General features: G+C 36.5%; 2 protein-coding genes across 4 annotated transcripts; one reads left to right on the forward strand and one right to left on the reverse strand.

Annotated features, from left to right (window-relative positions):
• The first annotated feature begins 2,580 nt into the window (after positions 1–2,580).
• On the forward strand, positions 2,581–15,164 carry LOC125222204. 3 transcript variants are annotated; one of them, XM_048124699.1, is made up of 23 exons: positions 2,581–2,713; positions 3,011–3,037; positions 3,146–3,268; positions 3,626–3,851; positions 4,242–4,454; positions 4,810–5,082; positions 5,656–5,946; positions 6,239–6,403; positions 6,674–6,955; positions 7,233–7,397; positions 7,705–7,995; positions 8,230–8,520; positions 8,747–9,025; positions 9,259–9,549; positions 9,634–9,912; positions 10,180–10,473; positions 10,992–11,279; positions 11,784–12,068; positions 12,546–12,635; positions 12,767–12,931; positions 13,013–13,403; positions 13,947–13,952; positions 14,047–14,385. In XM_048124699.1, exons 1-23 carry the CDS (start codon positions 2,667–2,669, stop codon positions 14,178–14,180), a joined length of 4,896 nt encoding a protein of 1,631 aa, XP_047980656.1. In that variant the 5' UTR covers positions 2,581–2,666; the 3' UTR covers positions 14,181–14,385. The 3 variants fall into 3 exon arrangements, with proteins under 3 accessions (XP_047980656.1, XP_047980658.1, XP_047980657.1); XM_048124701.1 differs by lacking the exons at positions 13,947–13,952; positions 14,047–14,385 and adding an exon at positions 14,436–15,164 and having other exon boundaries at positions 6,236–6,403; positions 13,013–13,420; XM_048124700.1 differs by lacking the exons at positions 13,947–13,952; positions 14,047–14,385 and adding an exon at positions 14,436–15,164 and having other exon boundaries at positions 6,236–6,403.
• A 1,730-nt stretch (positions 15,165–16,894) lies between these two features.
• LOC125223402 (methylmalonate-semialdehyde dehydrogenase [acylating], mitochondrial) lies at positions 16,895–22,891 on the reverse strand. The gene is made up of 19 exons (XM_048126537.1): positions 22,753–22,891; positions 22,402–22,499; positions 21,854–21,925; positions 21,607–21,768; positions 21,453–21,531; positions 21,211–21,365; positions 20,963–21,026; positions 20,107–20,186; positions 19,902–19,967; positions 19,296–19,346; positions 19,038–19,189; positions 18,657–18,747; positions 18,424–18,504; positions 17,855–17,932; positions 17,738–17,773; positions 17,616–17,659; positions 17,457–17,535; positions 17,251–17,341; positions 16,895–17,151 (listed from the first exon to the last, which is right to left on the reverse strand). Exons 1-19 carry the CDS (start codon positions 22,775–22,777, stop codon positions 17,045–17,047), a joined length of 1,611 nt encoding a protein of 536 aa, XP_047982494.1. The 5' UTR covers positions 22,778–22,891; the 3' UTR covers positions 16,895–17,044.
• Positions 22,892–23,244: the final 353 nt, after the last annotated feature.

A 23,244-nucleotide genomic window follows, 5' to 3' on the forward strand; every position in this document is an offset into this window, starting at 1 on the left:
AACTCTTATTTTATTCTGACTTTTGATTAAATTTATATTGAATATATATTTTCTGTCGGTACTGACTAGTGAAGCATGCGTTAATTTATATCCTAAGGATTGGTTAAAATAAAATTATATCTTGAGATAAATTATAAATGTTTTTTGCCATTAATTTTTTTAATTAAGGCGACGACACCGCACGTTTTGACAGCAAATTCATACATTTTCCAATAAAAATAAATGTTCTTCGTAAATTCGTTGTTACTTGTTTAAAAGTGGTTTAATCATAATATATAAAGAACTATAGATATATAGTACATTTAATTTGGATTTTTTTTATATACTCACTATATTTTTTTATTATTTTCAGAACTTTCAAAGGTTTGTTTTGCCGCAAGAGTGTGGTTGAGATTTTTCTTTTTCTATTTCTTCTTCATTTTATTTTTATTCTGTTCTTGTATTTTAAGGAATAAATTTGAATTAGTGAGTCATGAAGTCTCTAGAAAAAATATCTTGATATGAATATTTAATTATATATCCATGAAACTCAACTAAATAAAAATAGTTTCCATTTCATTTGATTTTCTTGAATATAGAACACTTTTATAACAATAAAAGTAAAATTTAACCGTGTCACAAGTTGGCCCAGATATTCAAATAGTATTTGATAAGAGTGGGATGGCCCAAAATTGGAGAAAAGAGATGAGATTTTACTTTTGAGGGCTCAGCCCACTTCTATATTCTCCATAACCCTTAACCGGTTTGAACTCTCACATACGTGCACTCACTCACGCGGCGGGCGGCCATTGGTTCGGCACCCGGTCTGTGTTGGAGCAGCGGCTTGGCCTATGTTGGTCTAGTTATAATGGTTTTTAAATAAAATATAGTACTATTAAATTATGAAATTTTATTTTTTTCACAATATTTTTTTGTTAACGGTCACATACACATACAAAACGATGTCTATGTTAATGCTCAAAATAATACTTCTTATTAAGTAAAGAATAATTGTTTTGTAAATATATATGCCAACTGAAAAAAATTTAAAAATTTAAAATTTAAAATTTAATACCCTCTTCGTCCCGAATTAGTTAACTCTTTTTCATTTCGGTCTGTCTCTCAATAATTGTCACACTTCATGTTTATCATAAATGGTAAGTAGGTCTCACTTCCACTAACTTTTTCAATAATTTTTTTTTTATATTTTTCAAAACTCATGTCTTGTCAAAGAGTGACAATTAATCGAGGACGGAAAAAGTATTTTATTTTCAGACTTTATGAAACTAACTACTACTATAATTTATCAAAATCTTGTAATTTTAATGACAATCATTCCATTTATTAAGTTTTAAGGATAGAACTAGAAGTTAGAACACTATATACAAGTGTTAGGTTGGGCCCACTTTCACAATTCCCGCCAACTTGATCTATGCTTTTCTTCTTCAACAAGGTTTCCTTGGGTCCTCCATAATTAAAGTTATAGTAGTACTACATATTTTTAGTTGCATAATTATAAATACATTAATTGCTAGTGTGAATTATATTTTATGTGTACCTTTTGTATCCACCGATTGCGTTTGATATAATTTATTTGCGTCAACTACTTAGCTTGTGTTTTATTAGTCTTCGTTGTTAGTTTAAGATATTAATCGCAAAACAAAAGTAAAATAAATAATAGAGATTTATCCCATTGAAACGACATTGTTATAGAATGAGTGTTGTGTAGGACGATGTAAAGGTAAAGTGAATATTCCCAATCGGCCAATCCCACCAATTCATGGTACTACACTTTTCCTATAAAAATACTCGTAGTAAACTAGTAATACTTCATTGCTTATATTTAATAAAAAAAAAATATCATTAACAAAAAAAAAAAACAAACAAATTAACATAATTGATTATAAATGCTACTTTTGTTTTGGTACATTTGACACTTAAGCATTAGACGATGTCATTTTTGTCCATATAGCATCTCAGTCATCGACTTAAATGTAAAGAGAACAATTAACATAGTCTCACTTGAGAATTTAAGGGAAAAACTTACGAGAAGTATATGTTAGTCCGTTCTTTTGCCATTCAAGTCGATGATTTAGAAGCCGCGTAGATAAAAATTTACGATGTTGAACGACCAAGATAACAATGAGCTCGAATGAAATACTTATGTTGTACCATCGATTATATTAACACGAAAGAATGGTGAAATTTTGTGCTTCACTCCGTCCTATAAAAGCTGAGTCGTATTCCTTTTTAGTCCGACCCAACAAAGTTGAGTCATTTCCTTTTTTAACAAAAGACAAAACATCTAATCACTCTTACTTTATTCCATCATTTACTTTACTCTCTCTTATCTTTCCTACTTTTTTCATCTCTCGTATTTATTTAATATAAATTTTTAATCTCCGTGCCCAAAAGTTTTGTCTCAATTTTTATGGGACGGAGGGAATATGAGTTATGAAATGAATATTCTCAACAATTTAGAATTAAGTGGTTGAATGCTAATGATTAGATCTAATTAAGTTGTTGTGGATTCCCACAAAAAGTTTTTTTAAAAATATTAATAAAAGACTATGAAGGGACTTTCATAAAGTCTTCGAAAAACCTTCATACGAAGTTTCTTCAGAGAAGAAGAAATTTCTCGAGTAGAGAGAGAGATTCTCACAATCCAAACTGGAATTCCATCGGCAATGGCGCTCCTCAAGTTCGCTCTTCTCTGCATCGATCTCGTTGGCTGGTACGTTTCCTGATTTCGCACATACATTATTCATGGCTTTTTTCAACAATTCCCCTTTCTCTCTATTGAAATCTACTCTGTTTAGCACTGATTATGCATTATGCGTATACCTAAAGAGTTCAATTGAGTTTTTCAAGTTGATCGACGTGAAATTCTCGCGTTTCAGTTAGGGTTTTGAGTTCGTATACGTACACACATGCATGTATAATGTATTTCTGCAGTTAATACGCTTAAACTAACCTTGTTCATCCTCTCTCTCTCTCTCTATGTCGCTTTCCATATGAACATCTGATGCAGGCCTGCAATTGCTCTGGTTTATCCCCTGTAAGTTCTGCCATTCTGCAATGTTGCAGAGTAAAGTGTTATTGTACAAGTTTTGACTGAATTGGGATATTTAGATGGTTAAGTGTTGGTGGTTAATTTGTTTTGTAGGTTTGTTTCAATCAGGGCAGTTGAGACTGGTTCCGGATACCACATGAGGAAGTTGGTCAGATATTGGATAATTTTCTCTTTGTTTTCTCTCTTTGAGTTTGCTTTTGTGAAACTCATTGAGTGGTAAGTGTTTCTCCTATAGCTGCTTCTGTCGATGATTCCCGATTATATGTATTGAGAATGTTATTATGATAAGTATGTAGCAATTTTTTCATGATTATTGCCACTCTGCCTTTTTAAGGCATCGGTGTAACTGTAATGATTATGTGTTCGTCTGTATATTCTTGGGTAATGAGCATTTTATTTGGTGAAGGGATTGGGATTCTTGTTTGGTTGCTTACCTCCTGTGCCATTTGTTTGATATATGTGTTCGACAACAAGCATGCATATAGAGAATTAATGAGCGTTGTGATCGTACATACTACATACAAGCTCTGTTTCATGTATGGGTTTATGCATTACTTCATTTGTTTTGGACAGGATACCTTTCTGGTCTGGTGTAAGACTTGCAATTATCTTCTGCTTAGTGATGCCTCAGTTTGAGGGTGCATGTCTTGCCTACCAAGGCCTTGTAAGTTCATTTATTGACAGGTTTGACATGCTAATGGAGGAGAGACTTTGTAAGAGAAGAACATTTTTGGATGTAGTAGACAAATACCTCAACGAAAATGGATCAGAAGCCCTGGAAAAGCTTATTGCATCACAGGTTAGCAGCTTTATGACATAATTTGGAACAGTTCCTAGTGAAGTTTTTCGGTGATAATACTTTCAAGGTGAACTATGGAGCTTTAAGTTTCTTCAGGGAGTGTCGGATATTTTTGTAATACAGCATGATAGGTAAAACATGAGGTTGTTTTAGTTTCTTTTTAGTTTAAACTAGCTAGCCATTGGAATTTCACCTGTTGTCTTTCACTTACTCTTGTGGTGAAGAGAGTGCAAATTTCTTGATTCTTTTCTCAAATTGACACCCCTTTCCATTAAAATTTGGAAACACTCTGAACATCCAGAAATTGCAGGTGTGCTGTAAACATTCAATTTCTTCTGCTCAAATCATGAATGTAGCGTATACTGTTGACTTATTTCTTATGTTATACAGATGACACCACCAGAAGCAAGAGTGGAAAATAGATGCCTTGAGACTCCCCTCCTCAAGAAATCTGAGCAAGAATGGACCTGTGGCTTATGTAAGATGACTAGCGTTGGTGAGTCAACGCTGAATGCTCATCTTCAGGGCAGCATGCACAAGTCCAAGCTTGAGATCCTGAAAGCAAGCTTACTTAATGCAAAAGATACAGGATTGTCGCCTTTGGTAACTCGTGAAACTCAATAAGCCAGTTCTTTTGATTTGATTTTCTAAAGTATTGGTTTCAAAATTGCTGATTTTGCTACTAGTATATGTATGACTATCTAAGAAAGTACTGGGATTTTGATATTACAAACTGAGCAGCAGTCCCTTATTTTGCCTTTATGCGTTTGAGCATTTCATAGCACATAAGCTTCTGTCAAGTTCTTCATCTTTACTGATCAGTTTAACTTACTTCCATTCCTCCCAACCTATCAACGTTAGCCAATCTCACTCACACTTTTCCTTTTAGTTTGTTATGCTTGTTAAAAGTTCAATAAAAATCTGTTGACCAGGATTATTTTGCTGTTTCTATTTGAAGTGGCAGGTGCAACACACACGTTCAATTTCCGCTGCTTGGGATCTGAGGGGAACATATGCAGCTGCTGAGTTTAAAGAGAGAATGCCACCAAAAGAACCAGAGAACACCCTCCTCAAGAAAGCTGAGCAAGAATGGACCTGTGATTTATGTAAAGTTACTATGGCGAGTAAGTCAATGTTGAATGCTCATCTTCAAGGGAGCAAGCACAAGTCCAAGCTTGAGTCCCCTAAAGCAAGCTTACTTGATTCAAAAGATACAGGTCCCTCGCCTTTGGTAACTTCTGAAACTTAATTAATACTCCCTCCGTCCCACAAGAATATGCACCCCTTCCTTTTTAGTCCGTACCCAAAATATATGCACTTTCTAATTTTGGAAACTCTTTTCTCTCTAATGAGGTGGGACCCATTCTCCAGTAACAATACTTTAATTACGTTTTCTCTCTACCTCTCACTTACTTTACCAATTTTGCACTAAAACCCGTGCCGAAACAAAGGCACATATTCTTTGGGGACGGAGGGAGTACAGTATTTTGATTTTATTTTGCTTTAGTATTGATTTTGAATATGTTGATTTTATTACTAGCGTCTGTAAGATAAATTTTAAGAAAAACTATGGAGTATGAGAAACTAAGTTGCAATCCCTTATCTTTCCTTAATGCACTTCAAAGATAGCAGTCACAGGCTTCACTCAATTTCTTCATCTTCACGGAGGAGTTTAAATTCATTTACCACCTCTCAACCTTTGTCGATTATACCAGTTTTTATCCTTTCAGTTGCTATGTTTGTTAAAAGTTCAATGGTAAACTGTTGAGAAAGAATATCGTATCATTTCTATTTACGATGGCAGGTGGAGCATGCAAATTCCATTCCTGCTTGTTGGGATCTGAAGGGAACGTATGCAGATTCTGAGGTTAAAGAGATGACACCGCCAAAAGAAACTGCAGAAAAGTGGGGTCCAGGGACCTCTCTCCACAAGATACCTCGTCAAGAATGGAACTGTGATATGTGCAAGGTGACAACCATGAATCCGTTAACGTTTAACGGTCATCTTCAAGGGTGCAAACACAAGGCCAAGCTTGAGAATATTATAAAAGAAAGCTTGCTTGATGCAAAAGATACAGGAACCTTCTCACATTTGGTAACTTGTGAATCTCAATCAGACAATTGTTTTTTTATATTGATTCTTCTTAAGTAGATTTTATAATTGCTGCTTTTATTTACTGGAATATTATGAAAAAATTTAAGAAGCTACTTAATATGAGAAGCATAGCAGGCACAAGCAATTATTTCATCTTTACATGCCAGTTTAACTTCCTTCACCACCTCTCTCCCTTGCCAATCTCCAATAATTTTTCCTTGTAGTTGTTACATTTGTTCAATTGAAATGGAAAACCATTGAGTGAGGTCATTTTTTCTTTTTGCAATAGCAGGTGCAGCATACACAGCCAGTTTCTGCTGCTTGGGATCTAAACGGAACACTAGAAGATGCTAAGGATAAAGAGATGATGCCACCAAAAGAAACTCCAGAAACGAAACTCCCAGAAACCCCTCTCCTCAAGAAAGCTCAGCAAGAATGGACTGCCTTTATTACTAGTGTATGTATGATAGTAAATTATAAGAAACTACTAGGATCTGAAATAGGAGAAACTAAGTTCCAGTCCCTTATCTTCCTTCATGCACTTCATAGATAGCAGTTGCAGGCTTCTATCCAGTTCTTTGTATTTACGGAACAGTTAACTTCCTTGACCACCTCTCAACCTTTGTCGATTCTACCAATACTTTTCCTTTTAATTATTAAGTATGTCTGTTCAAATTCCAACGGTAAATTCTTGAGCAAGAATATCATCTTTCTATATAAATGGCAGGTGGAGAATGCACAGTCAATTCCTGCTGGTTGGGATCTTAAGGGAACAAATGCAGCTGCTGAGGTCAAAGAGATTATGACGCCAAAAGAAACTGCTGAAAAGTCAGGCCCAGAGATCCCTCTCCACAAGAAAACTCATCAAGTATGGAACTGTGATCAGTGCAAGGTGACAACCAAAGATCCGTTAATGTTAAACGGTCATCTTCAAGGGTGCAAACATGATGCCAAACATCTTCAAGAAAGCTTGCTTGATTCAAAAGAGACAGGACCCATCTTACCTTTGGTAACTTGTGAATCTCAATCACCCAATTGTTTTGATTTGTTTTAAAAACTGCTGCTTTTATTGCTGGAATATTTATGAAAATTTAAGAAACTACTTGGATCTTAAATATGAGAAACATAGTTGACACAGGAAACTATTTCATCTTCACAGGCCACTTTAACTTCCTTCACCACCTTTCACTCTTTGCCAATCTCTGATCATTGTTCTCTCTAGTTGTTGCATTTGTTCGATTCAATTGGAAAACCATTGAGGTCATTTATTCTATTTGCAATGGCAGGTGCAGCACACACACCCAGTTTCTGCTGCTTGGGATCTGAACGGAACACTTGTAGCTGCTAAGGATAAAGAGCTGATGCTACCAAAAGAAACTGCAGAAACGAGACTCCCAGAAACTCCTCTCCTCAAGAAAGCTCAGCAAGAATGGACTGCTTTTATTACTAACGTATGTATGATAAATCTTAAGAAACTACTAGGATCTGAAATATGAGAACTAAGTTGCAACCCCTTATCTGTCTAGGATCTGAAATATGAGAACTAAGTTGGAACCCCTAATATTTCCTTTACGCACTTCATAGATAGCAGTCACAGGCTTCTCTCAATTTTTTCATCTTCACGGACCAGTTTAATTTCCTTTGACATCTCTCAACCTTTGTCAGTTCTATCAATACTTTTCCTTTTGTTAAGTTTGTTAAAAATCCACTGTTAAACTGTCAAGCAAGAATATTGTATCATTGTATCTACAATGGCAGGCGGAGCATGCACAGTCAATTCCTGCTGGTTGGGATCTTAAGGGAACATATGCAGCTTCTGAGGTTAAAGAGATGATGCCGCCAAAAGAAACTGCAGAAAAGTGGGGCACAGGGACCCCTCTCCACGATAAAGCTCGTCAAGAATGGAACTGTGATCTGTGCAAGGTGACAACCACGGATCCGTTAGTGTTTGATGGTCATCTTCAAGGGCGCAGACACAAGGCCAAACTTAAGACTATCCAGAAAGAAATCTCGCTTGATGCAAAAGATACAGGATCCTTCTCACCTTTGGTAAGTTGTGAATCTCAATCAGCCAATTGTTTTTATTTTGATTTTTCTTAAGTAGATTTCAAAATTGCTGCTTAAATTTGAGAAACATAGCAGGCACAAGCAACTATTTCACTTTACAGGCCAGTTTAACTTCCTTCACCACCTTTTTTCCTTTGCAAATCTCTTATTATTGTTCCTTCTGGTTGGTACTTTAGTTTAATTCAAATGGAATACCATTGAGTGAAGCAATGACAGGTTCAGCACGCACAGCCAGTTTCTGCTAGTTGGGATTTGAACGGAACACTAGCAGCTAAGGATGAAGATGAAGGAATGATGCCACCGAAAGAAACTCCAGAAATGCGACTCCCAGAAACCCCTCTCCTCAAGAAATCTCAGCAAGAATTGACTGGTGGTCTGTGCAAGGCAACTACTGAGAGTGAGTTAATGTTGAATGATCATCATCAAGGTAGCCAACACAAGTCCAAGCTTGAGACCACCTTGAAAGCAAGCTTGCTCGAAGCAAAAGATACAGGACCTTCACCTTCGGTAGCTTGTGAAACTGAATTATCAATCTATATTTGTTATTTTGCTTAAATAATGATATTGAAATCTTTTATTACTGTATTATCTATATGTATAAACATGTCTATTCGTACATATACTGATATACCTATATTATCCTTATTTATATCAATTTATGAGGACAGTGTAGTAGTTTTTTGGGTGGGTATTTTGAGCAAGGATAATTCATCATTTTCGTCTAAAATGGCAGGCAGAGCGTGCACAGTCAATTCCTGCTGCTTGGGATCTGAAGGGATCATATGCAGCTGCTGAGGTTGAAGAGGTAATGTCGCCAAAAGAAAATGCAGAAAAGTGGGGCTCAGGGACCCCTCTCCTCAAGAAATGGACCTGTGATCTATGCAACGTGACAGCCCCGTGTGAGATAACGTTAAATGGTCATCTTCAAGGGCGCAAACACAAGGCCAAGCTTGAGACTATCCGGAAAGAAAGCTTGGTTGATGCAAAAGATACAGGATCCTTCTCACCTTTGGTAACTTGGGAATCTCAATCAGCCAATTGTTTTTATTTTGATTTTTCTTAAGTAGATTTCAAAATTGCTGCTTAAATTTGAGAAACATAGCAGGCACAAGCAACTATTTCACTTTACAGGCCAGTTTACCTTCCTTCACCACCTTTTTTCCATTGCGAATCTCTTATTATTGTTCCTTCTAGTTGGTACTTTAGTTTATTCAAATGGAATACTATTGAGTGAAGCAATGGCAGGTTCAGCATGCACAGCCAATTTCTGCTAGTTGGGATTTGAACGGAACACTAGCAGCTAAGGATGAAGATGAAGGAATGATGCCACCGAAAGAAACTCCAGAAATGCGACTCCCAGAAACGCCTCTCCTCAAGAAATCTCAGCAGGAATTGACTGGTGGTCTGTGCAAGGTTACTACTGAGAGTGAGTTAATGTTGAATGATCATCATCAAGGTAGCCAACACAAGTCCAAGCTTGAGACCACCTTGAAAGCAAGCTTGCTCGAAGCAAAAGATACAGGACCTTCACCTTCGGTAGCTTGTGAAACTGAATTATCAAGGTATTTTGAGTGGGTATTTTGAGCAAGGATAATACATCATTTTCGTCTAAAATGGCAGGTAGAGCGTGCACAGTCAATTCCTGCTGCTTGGGATCTGAAGGGATCATATGCAGCTGCTGAGGTTGAAGAGGTAATGTCGCCAAAAGAAAATGCAGAAAAGTGGGGCCCAGGGACCCCTCTCCTCAAGAAATGGACCTGTGATCTATGCAACGTGACAGCCCCGTGTGAGATAACGTTAAATGGTCATCTTCAAGGGCGCAAACACAAGGCCAAGCTTGAGACTATCCGGAAAGAAAGCTTGGTTGATGCAAAAGATACAGGATCCTTCTCACCTTTGGTAACTTGGGAATCTCAACCTGCCAATTGTTTTGATTTTGATTTTTCTTGAGTGGATTTTAGAACTGCTGCTTTCATTACTGGAATATATATGAAAATTTAAGAAACTACTTGGATTGTAAATATGAGAAACGTAGCACGTACAAGCAACTTTTCATCTCTATGGACCAGTTTAATTTCCTTCACCACCTTTTACCCCTTGCCAATCTCTGATCAAAGTCAAATGGAAAACCGTTGACTTTTTTGTCAATTCTATTTGAAATTGCAGGTGCAGCACACACAGCCCGTCTTTGTCTTTGCTGCTTGTGATATGAAGGGAACACTTGAAGCTGCTAAGGATAAAGGGATAATGCCACCGAAAGAAGCTGCAGAACTGAGACTCCCAGAAACCCCTCTACTCAAGGAAGCTCAGCAAGAATTGACTAGTGATCTATGCAGGGTTACTACCGAGAGTGAGTCAATGTTGAATGATCATCTTCAGGGGAGCCAACACAAGTCCAAGCTTGAGACCACCCTGAACGCAAGCTTATTCAAAGCAAAAGATACAGGACCTTCACTTTCGGTAGATTGCGAAACTCAATCAACAACCTTTTTTGTATTGTTTTGCTCAAATAATGATATTGAAATGCTGCTTTCATTACTTGTATATCTTAAATTTTTATATACATGTCTTACATATAATGATATATTTATACTATTCTTATGTATTTCAATTTATAAGGATAGTGTAGTAGTTTAACGTGTATACATATGTGAATTTTTACTTTATTCACTTTCTATAAGATAAGAATCATGCTGTATATGAACACCTTCAAAATTGATATTGAATTCATCTATTTTTTTCATAACATTTCTGTGCTTTCCGTGTACTACTGGGATCTCAAGTATGAGAAATTTAGCTGCAATCCCTTTATTTTCCTTTTCGATTTACATCTTCACGGACCACTTTAACTTCCTTCACAACCTATCACCCTTCGCCAATCACAATAATCACTTTTTCTTTCAGTTATTATGTTTGTTCAAACTACAATGTAAAACTGTTGAGCAAGGTTGTTTTTTCATTTGTATATGCAATGTCAGGTGAACCACATGGAATCAGTTTCAGCTGCTCGGGACCTGAAGGGAACATATGCAGCTGCTGAGGGGGAAGATTTAATGCCCCCAAAGGAAACTGCAGAAAACAGGCACCCAGAGACCCCCCTACTCAAAAAATTTCAGCCAGATGGGACCGATGATGTATTCAATGTGACTACCAAGGGCGAGTCAATGTTAAATGATCATGTTCAAGGCAACCAACACAAGTCCAAGCTTGAGAGAACCTTGGAAGCAAGTTTGCTCAAAACTAAAGATACAGGACTCTCATCTTTGGTAACTTGTGAACTCAATCAGCCAATTATTTTGATTTTAATTTTTTGTGCGTGCTTAATTTTCCTTTTTTTTTTGCGCAGTCATTGATTTAGAAAAAATGCTGCTTTATAACCGTTTTATTTATGAAAAGAAACTACTAGGGTCTTAGATTCTTAAATATGATAAAATTGAGCAGCAGTCCCATTTTTATTTTCCTTTAGGGAGTGTTTACTTTTCATAATTGATGAGATGCATGATTGAATATTTTTATCCTCATTACTAGGATTCTTTAATCCTAACTTTTCAATGATTTAAGATTCAAGCAGATTTAGGTGAAATGATAGAATTTATCGAGGGCCTTAGGATATTTCAAAGTTTTAATTCATCTTAGCATTAGCAATGGATTCTCTTATACTGAGTAGGCTAATCCTCAAATGCAAATGCTCATGTTCTTCATCTTGGCTACTAGACTAACTTCTTTCATAACCCCTTATCCTTTGTCACTTCTATCTGCTGCAATGGCAGTTGCAGCACACACAGCCAGTTTCTGCTGCTTGGGTTCTGAAGGGAACATATGTAGCTTCTGAGGCTAGAGAGATAAGAACACCAAAAGAAACTGCAGAAAAGAGAAGTTCAGAGATCCCGCTCGTCGAGAATGCTCAGCAAAAATGGACCTCTGATCCATGCAAGGTGACAACCACAAATAAGATAACGTTAAATGGTCATCCTCAGGAGACAAAACACAAGGACAAGCTTGAGTTCACCATGAAAGAAAGCTTGCTTGAACTTGAAAAGCATACTGCAAGCAAGGTTAGCAGATTTTCATGATAAAAACAGTTCTTAGTACTAAATGTTCTCAGCCATGAAATTTCTGCATTTGACTTTAGGTTTGTATGCTTATGGACTAAAAACCAGAGATAGATAGAAGAGAAGTGTAACAGAATATGACATGAAACTTGGTTGTGCAGAGATATTATGTGAGCCATTTATGTAAATCATCTTGGTTTAGAATGAAAAATTGCATGCAGTTTGCAGCTCTTAAATCTCATCAGTCTTGACATGTAACTGTGATGAATCTTAGTCTATAGCTGACCCTATTATCTGGATTTAAGAAAATTAGAGAAATTTGATGGTCAATGGTTTCAATCATAAAATAGTAACAACATGACTACCTGTTATCATGCATGAATATATGATTATAGCCTCAGTACTGAGAACATTGGTGTTTTTCTATTCGAATCCGTTTGTGAAGTCGCCAATTTTTGCTTTTTTTTCCTATGGGAACAGAATGGACATGTTGAAGGGAGGGATTCCCATAGAGATGTCCAAGTTGTAAAATCAGAGGCGAAAAATGGTTCCCCGGCAGCTCTAAAAGAGGTATGTTGTTTTGTGACCTTCTCACGATCTTAATACAGTCAATGCTGCATTGGTTTGCTATAGTTTCATAGCAGCTGTTAAACTTTTGAGCAAGCATGTTAATCCATATACATTCGCAACTGCATCTGCAGGTGCAGTATATGCAGCCAATTGAGGCTCCCAAATGTACATATTCCAATACTGAGGTTAAAGAGACGAAGCCACCACTGAAAGCAAGTCGCCCAGTAAATCCTCCCTTCAAGAAAGAATGGATTGCAAAGTCAGAGGCAAAAACTGGTTCATCGGCATTACCAGAGGTAAGTTGTCTTGTCACGATCTCAACATAATCAATACTACAGTGGTTTCTCCATATCCATTCGCAACAACTGCATCTGCAGGTGCAGCAGTATGCACAGCCACTCAAGGTTCCCGAGAAAACATATGCCAATACTGAGGTTAAAGAGACTTTGCCACCACCAGAAGCAAGTCGTGCAGTAACTCCTCCCCTAAAGCAAGAATGGAGCTGCGCTTTATGTAAGGTGAAAGTCACGGGTGAGAAAGATTTGAATTCTCATCTTCTGGGAAGCAAACACAAGGCCAAGTTAGAATCACTAAAAACAAGGAAGGGAAAGCCGGTTGTGTTAGCGATTAATGGGACATTTAGACACTGGTGCATTCTATGTGATGTGAAGCTGGCTACTGATGTTGATTTGGCTTCTCATATTGGAGGGAAACGACACGCTTCACGCATCGATAAAATTGAGAAACTTGAAACTAGCCTTTCAGCAGGTCAGTGTCGGTGAGTGGTGAGTGTTCGTAACAGAACTCTTTGAGAAGAAAATATGTATATATATTTATAGGATTTTGATCAAAACAAAAATCCCTTTAAACCAAGAAATACAGGCCGAATGTCAACCATAGGATTAGGCGAGATCATCTTAAAATTAGAATATCTAATGGCTAGATTAATTTATGAAATATTATTATTTTAATCACTAATAATCCTATAAGGTTACTTATGTCATATCATCTAATCGGCTGTTATGGAAAATCCTATAATGTTGCCTCTCAATAACAAATCATCTGCGTGAGTGATGAATCAATATTCCATAACTTCAATCTCCTTCATATCTTCCATATTCTTCACACGATCCTCTACTCATCTTCCATTAAACTTAATTCCAAGGAGAGTTATTATTCTTGAGCAATTAGTTTCCAGATTTTGTTGTTGTCGTGTTCCAGATCAATCTGTTCCACTTTCAATTCTATACCATCGTCGTTGGCAGATCCCACATATACTGACATCGTTTCTCATATCATTTTTCATTTCAGCCAGAGGTCAGAATCGTAACCTACAATTCTAGTTTATGAATCTTCATTGTTTTCGTTTAATGTTTTGATAACAAAACCCATTGTTTTTTGCTTTGTATAGATTTCCGTATCCTAACTCCAAAAATGGAATCCGACACAAATTCTACTTCGCACGTAGATAATCAATCATACTTTGTTCTTGAGAATACATGTTATGGTTATGTTTTTCATTTTCATTTGTTTGTTATGCTCTAATTCATATTTTTGTATATGTGACTGTCACCGTCTTCTGTTTTATGAATCTTTTCACCTATATTATCTTATCGATTTTTCTGTTATGCTTCGATTTGTGTTTAGTATGACCCATTTTCATGGAAGATAGTTTGTACGCGTTGTATGCCACGATTTGTCTTTATTATGACCTATTATCATTCTAAATCCAGTAGATGGAAACTTGTCTTTACTTCATCGTTAGTTTTTTATGAGTGTTCTAATTATGAATCATTACAGATTTAAACCAGAATGCCCTGTAGAGCTTAAACCATTTGTTGGTCGTAGCTTCCCAATATTGGACAATGCCATTGAGTTTGAAATCTCCTCTAGTTAAGGTTGTTCATGTTGTCCAATGCCAAGATGTAGCAACACATATGAGAAGAAGAAGGCACAAGCAATTTTGTTGGGAGAGATTTTGGGTTTGTACCAGGCTATATGTGTTGATATGGATTGAATTCATGAGCTGACATCTATAGTTTGTGAAGCAAGACAACAGATTTTCGCCGACGGCGTAGTAACGTCTACAGCCTAGAAGAAGAAACGAATTGGGGAATTTTATGGGTCTGAGGCACCCCAGGAAGTAGATGTTCGACCACCTGAAGTCGTTAGTACGAAGGGATCTGGTAGTAGACTCCCCTCAAGAGTGGAAAAGACTTTGAATCTTAAGAGCAAGCCTTTGCGTCAATACAAGATATGTCAGAAGTGGGGTCACCACGATTCAAGGAATTGCGACAAATTCAAAGAGAAAGAAAAGCGACGGTCTAGAAGAAATTCTGAAGTTTGGTACCATGTATTCTGTTTTTCGAAGTAACGTCAGTTTAAGTTTTTTTTTTGGAGTCCATTTTATTTGCAATGTTTTACTCAGTTCATTCAGATTTGTATTAGGCATTCTGGTAGGCAGTAGTTTTTTTGTAATGACTCGAATATTGGATTATTATGACTCAATTTACCCATAAACTTCCATGACCCAAATATTCATCTAGTATGACCCGAAAGAATAGATTATGTTTTGGGAATTATAACGGTATCCTTGTACTCAGTAGTTTTATGTCATGTCTCGAATATTCGATTATTATGACCCAATTTACCCATATGTTTCCATGACTCAAATATTCATTTAGTATGACCCAAAAGCATAGATGATGTTTTTGGTTATTGATTGTGTATTCTTCTGTCGTACTAATATTTGTTTTTTTAATATGTTTAAAACATGAGAACAATCGTGTATTTGGTTTTTTTAATATGTTCAAAACATGAGAATATTCTACGGTCGTACTAATATTCAGTTTGTTTGATACGAACATTTCGATCAAATTGTATGAGACATACTCAGTAGTTTTATGCCATGCCTCGAATGTTGGTATATTATGACACAAATTAACCTAACAATGCTATGACCCAAATATTCATTTACTATGACCCAATGTATCGAGTAATGCTCATCACATGGGCTATCGTCTACAAGAAACAAGAGGAAAGCATTCCAAGGCCATTGTAATGGAAGTTTTTCTCATCTTACAGATTTGTAAGATGAAGTAATATATAGTAACAATGACATCCAGCCGACATATAAACATGGTTTAAAAAATGTGAATTACAAGCTCTAAACATCGTTTCATTAAAATAGTGGTAATCTAAACATCCTTTCGGTGCTTTTGGGATCGGCGGTATCTTCTTCTTCACCGTCGTTCTCTGATACACTACGAGACATCCAACCAATTGAAGTGAAAATTTTGCCAGATTTTGTCAATTTCAAGTCGTTGTACGAAATCTTACTAACCTTTTTCCGTCATGCCTCGCCGATCCAGAAGCTCAAGTGTCGACCATTGTTGAAGTAGGCTTTTGGTTCACCCTCCTCGTCGATTTCAGAATCGTAAATTAGGATTAGAGTTTTTGTGGAGTAGCCGCTTTGTGTGGAGGTAGGGTTTTTCTTGATTTTGTGGAAGAAGAAGAAGAATTGAGGGAAAATAGAAGAGTTTAGCGTGTGGAGTAATTATCCCAATAAATCCGTTCTTAAAAAACGGAAGGGCGGTTCATTATATTTTCAGTTCCTCTTTTCAGTTCATTATATATTATGACCCACAAAAATGGTTGACCAATCCAGATCATGGCCATTCATCTTAAGATCTAACGGACCATATATGGTCTGTATTTCTATACTTAGGGGCTTCTTTTGGTAGATGAAAACCCTATATAAGATTGTTTCTGTGGAATGAAATGTTTTGAATCAAAGCACGCAGTTAACTCAGGGTTCCAATTGGTATTATTGTTGTAGTAACATGTTATTAGAAGTAATTTTCTCTTTTTTTAGAACATACTAATTTTTCTTTTCTACATTATTTAAGAAGAGAGTCATAACAATATTTTAAATAGGATGGAGAAGTATAATTTATAATATCATATATTATTTTTTTTTACCTCAATACATTGTTTACCAAATAAGAGGGTTCACAATGCATGTCCAACGTCATGTTTATTGTTTAAACACCTTTGAAGATGAAAAAATACATATTCCACATTAATTTATAGCACTCTTATGTCCCAACGAAGATGATCTACTTACTTTTTAAGTTTGTTCAAACCAAGATGACTCATCTACTTGTATAAAATCTCATGTTAACCAAGAAAGGAGATATCTTCCTTGGAACGAAGGGAGTACGTTTTTAGGGATATTAGTTCCTTGTAAAATCTCGTGGTTAAGAGACTCTGCAATAACATGCTTCCTTTACCAGAGTCTTTCGGTGCTAATTTATTATTTAATCATATAACACCAGCAAATTATAATCTGATTAGAGGTCTACATACAGTCGCAACAGTTTGAAATGAGAGCTTTTTTGGAGTAGAAATCAAGATTTTTGGGAAGTGGGCATAGCAAGAGAAACTCCACCAGGTAAATCCTTCCACTGTTGAGTCACTGTCTTTATCTGTGTGTAAAACTGGACTCCAGCCTTACCTGATATATTCATCCCAACCCCATAAATTATTAGTAAATCAAAATCACGCATTTTCACACACAATCACAACATGTTAAGAGGAAACTACGCTTTTTTACCATAGAAATTGAGGTCGCCAGCAAACGAAGCCTTGGAGCCGGTAAATGAGAAGAAGGGCAATGGAACGGGAATAGGGACATTTATACCCACCTGAAATATGGAAACTTGTATTACAACCCAATTTTACAAAGTGGGTTTGGTTCAGCTGGGATCCATCTGATAAGGCGGATGAAATTCGTAATTTTAAAATAAAATGATTTGGTACCTGGCCTGCTTCTATCTCAGTTTGGAACTTTCTAGCCACTATTCCGGATGATGTAAAAATAGCAGCACCATTTCCGTATCTGCAGAAACAAGGATGGCATGATTACTCAACTGTAGTTGTTTAATAAGGAAAAGTTGATCAAAGAGAAAGAGGAAGTACTTGTTTCTGTTGACTATGTTGATTGCCTCGTCCAAACTGTCAGCCTGATAAGCAGAAGAATATCAATCAGCGATGAAGTCACACGATGGAATAGAATTAGAGCTGTTAATGTTGATTTTTACCTGCATGCAAATAAGGACAGGACCAAATATCTCCTCCTGGAAGTCAAAATGAGGGATTAATATGTGTTTGTGAAAAAGCTTTCAGAAAATTACGAGATGGCCAAGATTTATTTATACCTTATAACATTCCATATCAGCTGTTACATCAGCTAAAATGGTGGGGCCAACAAAGTTGCCTTGTTCATATCCTGGAACCTTCAAGTCATCAAAGAAGGCAATGTAAACTTTTTGTGTGTGGGCAAAAAAGTTAAACGGCATTAAGCATATTTGGTACATCTAAATTTGTTCAAGTATTACTGTATAGTTTCCTAAATCTTAACTGTCTTCAGAAGAAACTATGCCGAATAGTCCTGGAATTCTTTCATGAAAAATACCTAGATCAATAGGGTGAATACTGTAATTTGGCATGCATTCTTCGAAGTATACTGAAGAATACAGTAGTCCAATTCTGTTGCCCCCCGTTAAATTAGTTTGAAACAAGTATCTTGGACCTTTCACGACCAACACGATTTATAAAAACAAGGAGAATAAGTCATGCTCTTTGAAGTTCTCAATTCCCTTCTATGTTTTGAGTTTCACCCTTATATATCATGGAGAACTAAACATATCATGGAGAAGCTGGAGAAAAGCCGTCACATGCAAGTCATGCCATTTCGTGATTCAGAAAGTCACAGATAAGAAAGTACCTTAATGTTTCTCCCATCAAGCAGTAATCTTGCTCCACTTTCGACCCCACTCTGAACTAATCTGCATACTCTTTCCTTTGCCTGAGAAAATTTACAGTTAAAAGAAATGAAGCTGGACAGAATTGGCGAGAATAATAAAAACAGACAGCTTCCGAGCCTTATGAGATAATAAGGGACTAGATGAATTGTAGATAAACATCTTTATCAATTCAGTATGAAGACTGGTAATTCACCTGCTTACTGATGACTGGACCGAGGTCTGCTTCTGGATCTGTTCCAGCACTAACTTTAAGGGCTTTGGCGCGCTCTACTATCTTTTCTTCCCTACAAAGTTTTAAGGATAGACACAAATGTTAATCTTTTCATACTGAAATGACAGGATAAAGGCAGGCATATTTTTAACTCAACATTTCCCCTGGTATAATGTTGAAGTATGCTAGATGACAAAATCTCCAGAGAATATCATTATCAACATATTTGAATCTATTGAACAATCATGTCCACTAAAAATACATTCAGCTTTTCATTACAAGTTAGTCAACCTTTATACAGTCTGTCAAGAAGGCTATGAGGAAGAATCTGAGAACAAGATGGTATAAAATTGATGGACATACCAGAATTTTGAATCTCCAACAAAAACAACAGTGCTAAGTGCCATGCATCTTTGTCCAGCAGCACCAAAACCAGCTGCCACTAATGCGTTTAGTGTGGCATCTATATTGGCATCAGGCATCACGACCCCATGGTTCTTTGCTCCCATATTGGACTAAAAGTTTGCCAGTGTGCACTTATTTTAGAAATCATTTGATCAAATATTTATGAAAAGCTGAGGAAAAAAACCAGCATGCTCATGAGTAGATCAACACACAGACCTGAACACGTTTTCCGCTAGCTGATGCCCTTGAATAGATATGCATGCCAGCCTTAAAAATGAGAGTACATGTCAGCGCATAATCTCACATAACCAGTCATCAAGAGAGTTTTAAGTGTTACATTCAAGAACATTGGAAACAACATATTACAAGTATCTGTACACGACCTTGCACATGAAAGCATCCGTGTGTGTGTGTGTGTGTGAGAGAGAGAGAGAGAGAGAAAGAGAGAGATGTGAAAAGAATTGGCGGGGGTGGGGGGAAAGTCAAAGAGATTCATAAGATGATGAACAAGGTCAAGATCGAGTATCCATGTGTGAAGACAGTTTACAGGTGGTGTTAATGAGTACATAGGACATGCATGTTGCCTCATTTCAGGTTGTTGTGCTGTTCAGAAAAGACTAACAAGAGTTCAGGAACCTTGGAACTCAAGAATATGACCTAAATGTGTTTGATAATTTTACCCATACACATCTGCTTTATATACTTCATATTCCACTCGAGATCAATCATTTTCTTTTTCCCTTCTCGAAGAAACTGGAAAGGTCTACCAGACACCAAATATGAAACAGAAGGAATAGTCATTATAGAGGAGGGAGGACTAACTGTATTTGAACCAACAAATGACACAGCTCTAATATCTTCATCGTCACAAATTGCATTAACAGTGTCCTGAAAGAAAGAGCAACAAAATTCTGTTAGAACAACAGAGTGGTGTTTCCTTGACTTGTGACACTGTTTTCTTAATTACAAACATATTTGATGGCATACATGAGGAAATACTTAAGAGGATTGAAATATGTGGGCATACATTGGTGCCATGGACAATGTTCAGTACACCGTCAGGCAAACCAGCCTCCGCTGCTAATTCTGCAAGAATCATTGAAGCCCCTAAAAAGCAAGAAAGAAAGATGAGAAACACAGAAAAATAGATATATAGTAAGTGGAATAATAGCACAGGCGTCAAGACAATGCATATTTCTGAGATGAAGGGAAATCACAACTGTGTTTAGTGATCATACTATCAGAAGCAAATAAAAAAAATGAGGTATACTTATATTCTTTATTAGTACTATTTTCTAAAAGGAAGAGTTAAAACCAAACTATCAAACACAAAGATATGCAGATGTGAGCATGAATTTACATCTTAAGTCTTAACAAATTGGAGTGGATAAGTGCCTGAGAAGCCAGTCAATTCTTCTTAAGTTGTTAGTGTAAGGGTGTCTTTATGCCTAAACAAACATTTTGCAGAGTTATTTTGCTCAAAAAAAAGTTGGGGAAGGATCTACTGACTTGGTCAATACTCTCGATTTGATTCATACAAGAACAAAAAACTGATATTGTCTACAAATCATAAATCACATGCATGATATAACAGTAATAATCATTTCCTACTTAGTAATTTCAGTGGACAATGAGTTTTCATACAATCAAATATAAACACGACTCCACTAGCATGCTAGCAACAACTTATATCTGAAAGTCTGGGTCTGATCAGCACCATACGAGATAAGACTGATTTACATAAGTTTAAATCTATAAGCAAGTATGACCTAGTTATCTGTAATATAGTCTAAGACACTACTGCTTCCAACTAAACTTCTTCTGGGTTTTCATGCACAAGAATACTATATTAATCAATAGAATACTTTAAAAGAATATAGCACCTGGATCTTTTTCAGATGGCTTTAGAACAAATGTGTTTCCACATGTGACTGCAACAGGAATCATCTGCCACATGACATAAAAAGAAATGACTTCTGATGAACAATTTTTCATGTCAGCACTTCTATCTCAAAAAATTGAAATGAAATTCAGAAGATGGTCACATGTATTTCTGAATTAAAGAGAAACAAAAAAAGGCTTTAGTTTATGGAAACATCTTGAGAATAACATTAAAGAGAGGCAAACATACCCATAAGGGAATCATTGCAGGGAAGTTGAACGGGCAGATCCCAGCACAAACACCTAGAGGTTCTCTAATGCTATAGGTATCGATTCCATTTGAGACGTTGGGTACATACTCTCCCATCTGTAGAGTTGCCATACCACATGCATGTTCCACCACCTCTTCAAGGAAGATCATCATAGCAAAGACTCAACAACAAGAAATACATTGTCTATCTGAGAAAGAAAGAGAACAAACAGAACACTAACCTAGCCCTCGGAACACATCTCCTTGAGCGTCCTTTAATGTTTTTCCTTGTTCTGTTGTAATGCTCAAGGCAAGCTTATCCTACATTAAGAATCCATCCTTCTTATCGTCAATATCCACCACGTATAAAACAAAAAGTTAGTTGATAGGGCTAACCATGTTTTTACGAATGAGTTCTTGGAGCTTCAGCATGACGCGCTGCCGTGTTGTAATAGGTGTGTTCCGCCAGGATGGAAATGCCTCTTTTGCAGCAGATACTGCAGATTTGAACTCCTCTTTTGTTGTCAGGGGCACTTGAGAAACAACCTCTTGGGTTGCCTACATTAAAAAATCAAGTAAGAGGGATTCGACACAAAATGTCAAATGAACAGTTACCAACTCAACCATGCAAATGCTCACTTACAGGATTTATGACATCAATGGCGTCGGACGAATGTGAGTCTACAAACCTACCTCCAATTAGATTCGGAACCCTCTGCACAGACATGAATTCTCAGGCGCATAAGCAACGAAAAGTACATTTAGAACTTTACTGACATTACTGAATGCAAGTATCTTCTTAAACCCAAAACTATCATTTATGGGAGAGCTAGTAGTCGAAAATCACTAGTCCAAACTCCAATCAACGAACGTTTCCCATGCCGCAAGGCTGAACTACAACAATTTGCATCTCCTAATGTGATTTGTGATCCATCCCAAGAAACTTACTTAGAGTGCAGCTACAGGTAACAGATACAGATTTCTCACCATGGCATCACAATTCATATACATACTTGCAAAACACACAGTCATATGATTCAAAAACCTGCACACTAACCTTCAAAATTTGCTCACTCTACTCTCACTTCTAACTTCTAACAACTAGAAAAGAAGCAAAAAAGCACTAACAATCACCAGTTCCTCCCAAAATTTCAACAAAATAAAAAAGTAAAATACAATCCAAGAACTCACCAGCGAGCTGCCAGGCCTCGAAGACGGCTGAGCAACAGTCGAGAAACGAGCATTTACAGCCCCAAATATCCCTGGACTCAACCTCCTCATATTCCTCGCTGCATAAAGCCAATTTCAGCAACGCACTTTTTAAATAAAGCACCACACATGCACACTAAACAGTTCAATTAGAAATTCAAATCACACGATCCAGAATTTGAAGATGCAACTCAATCAAATCATCCAGACTCATCCTAAACAAACAATCAACACTGTAAACAAGCAAAAACCTATATCCATCTAACAACAGCAGTATTCGCGAGCTCATCAGAAATATAATCTGGTAGTGTGAAGATTGAACTAGTTAGTTACCTCGCTGGATCGAAAACTTCAACATTTCTAGCTTTGGTTGAAGATTTTTGCTGAAGAAGTGAAAATGCAGCGTGCCACTCTCTCTCTGCTGGAGTAGTTTTTTTTTATTTGGATCAATTATTTTTATAGTTTTTTTTTGGATTAATTTATTCGATGCTGAGTTGGATTTCTTCTGCACTAGTGTTTTATATTGGTAATCTTTATCCCTTTGGTGGGAGAAAGGAATCATTTTAGAATAATTGCATTTCTTTATTAGGTAGTTTTATTTATTGTGTGCATGATTTACTTTCTCTTTTTTATATTTTGATTTTATAATCATAAATTTGTTAACGAGAATCATGATTGAATCTTTTATGATCTTTATTCTTTTATGAGTTTATTATCTCAATCACAACCTTGAATTTCATAATTTATCCATTTTATACTTAATCTTTAGTGATGACTTACTCGTTTGTGTGACATAAAATTATTAAAAAAAATCATTTACTTAAA

Source organism: Salvia hispanica, chromosome 4 (genome assembly GCF_023119035.1).
Source record: "Salvia hispanica cultivar TCC Black 2014 chromosome 4, UniMelb_Shisp_WGS_1.0, whole genome shotgun sequence".
NCBI lineage: Eukaryota > Viridiplantae > Streptophyta > Magnoliopsida > Lamiales > Lamiaceae > Salvia > Salvia hispanica.

Bases quoted from the DNA above. Each gene is read 5' to 3' on its own strand.
- LOC125223402 (XM_048126537.1), bottom strand. From the start codon at position 22,777: ATGTTGAAGTTTTCGATCCAGCGAG. The intron at 22,500-22,752 runs GTAACTAACTAG...GGCTTTATGCAG, and splicing joins GAAGTTTTCGATCCAGCGAG to CGAGGAATATGAGGAGGTTG. The intron at 19,968-20,106 runs GTATGCCCACAT...TCTTTCTTTCAG, and splicing joins ACATTGTCCATGGCACCAAT to GACACTGTTAATGCAATTTG.
- LOC125222204 (XM_048124699.1), top strand. From the start codon at position 2,667: ATGGCGCTCCTCAAGTTCGCTCTTCTCTGCATCGATCTCGTTGGCTG. The intron at 5,083-5,655 runs GTAACTTCTGAA...TTACGATGGCAG, and splicing joins ATACAGGTCCCTCGCCTTTG to GTGGAGCATGCAAATTCCAT. The intron at 7,996-8,229 runs GTAAGTTGTGAA...AAGCAATGACAG, and splicing joins CAGGATCCTTCTCACCTTTG to GTTCAGCACGCACAGCCAGT.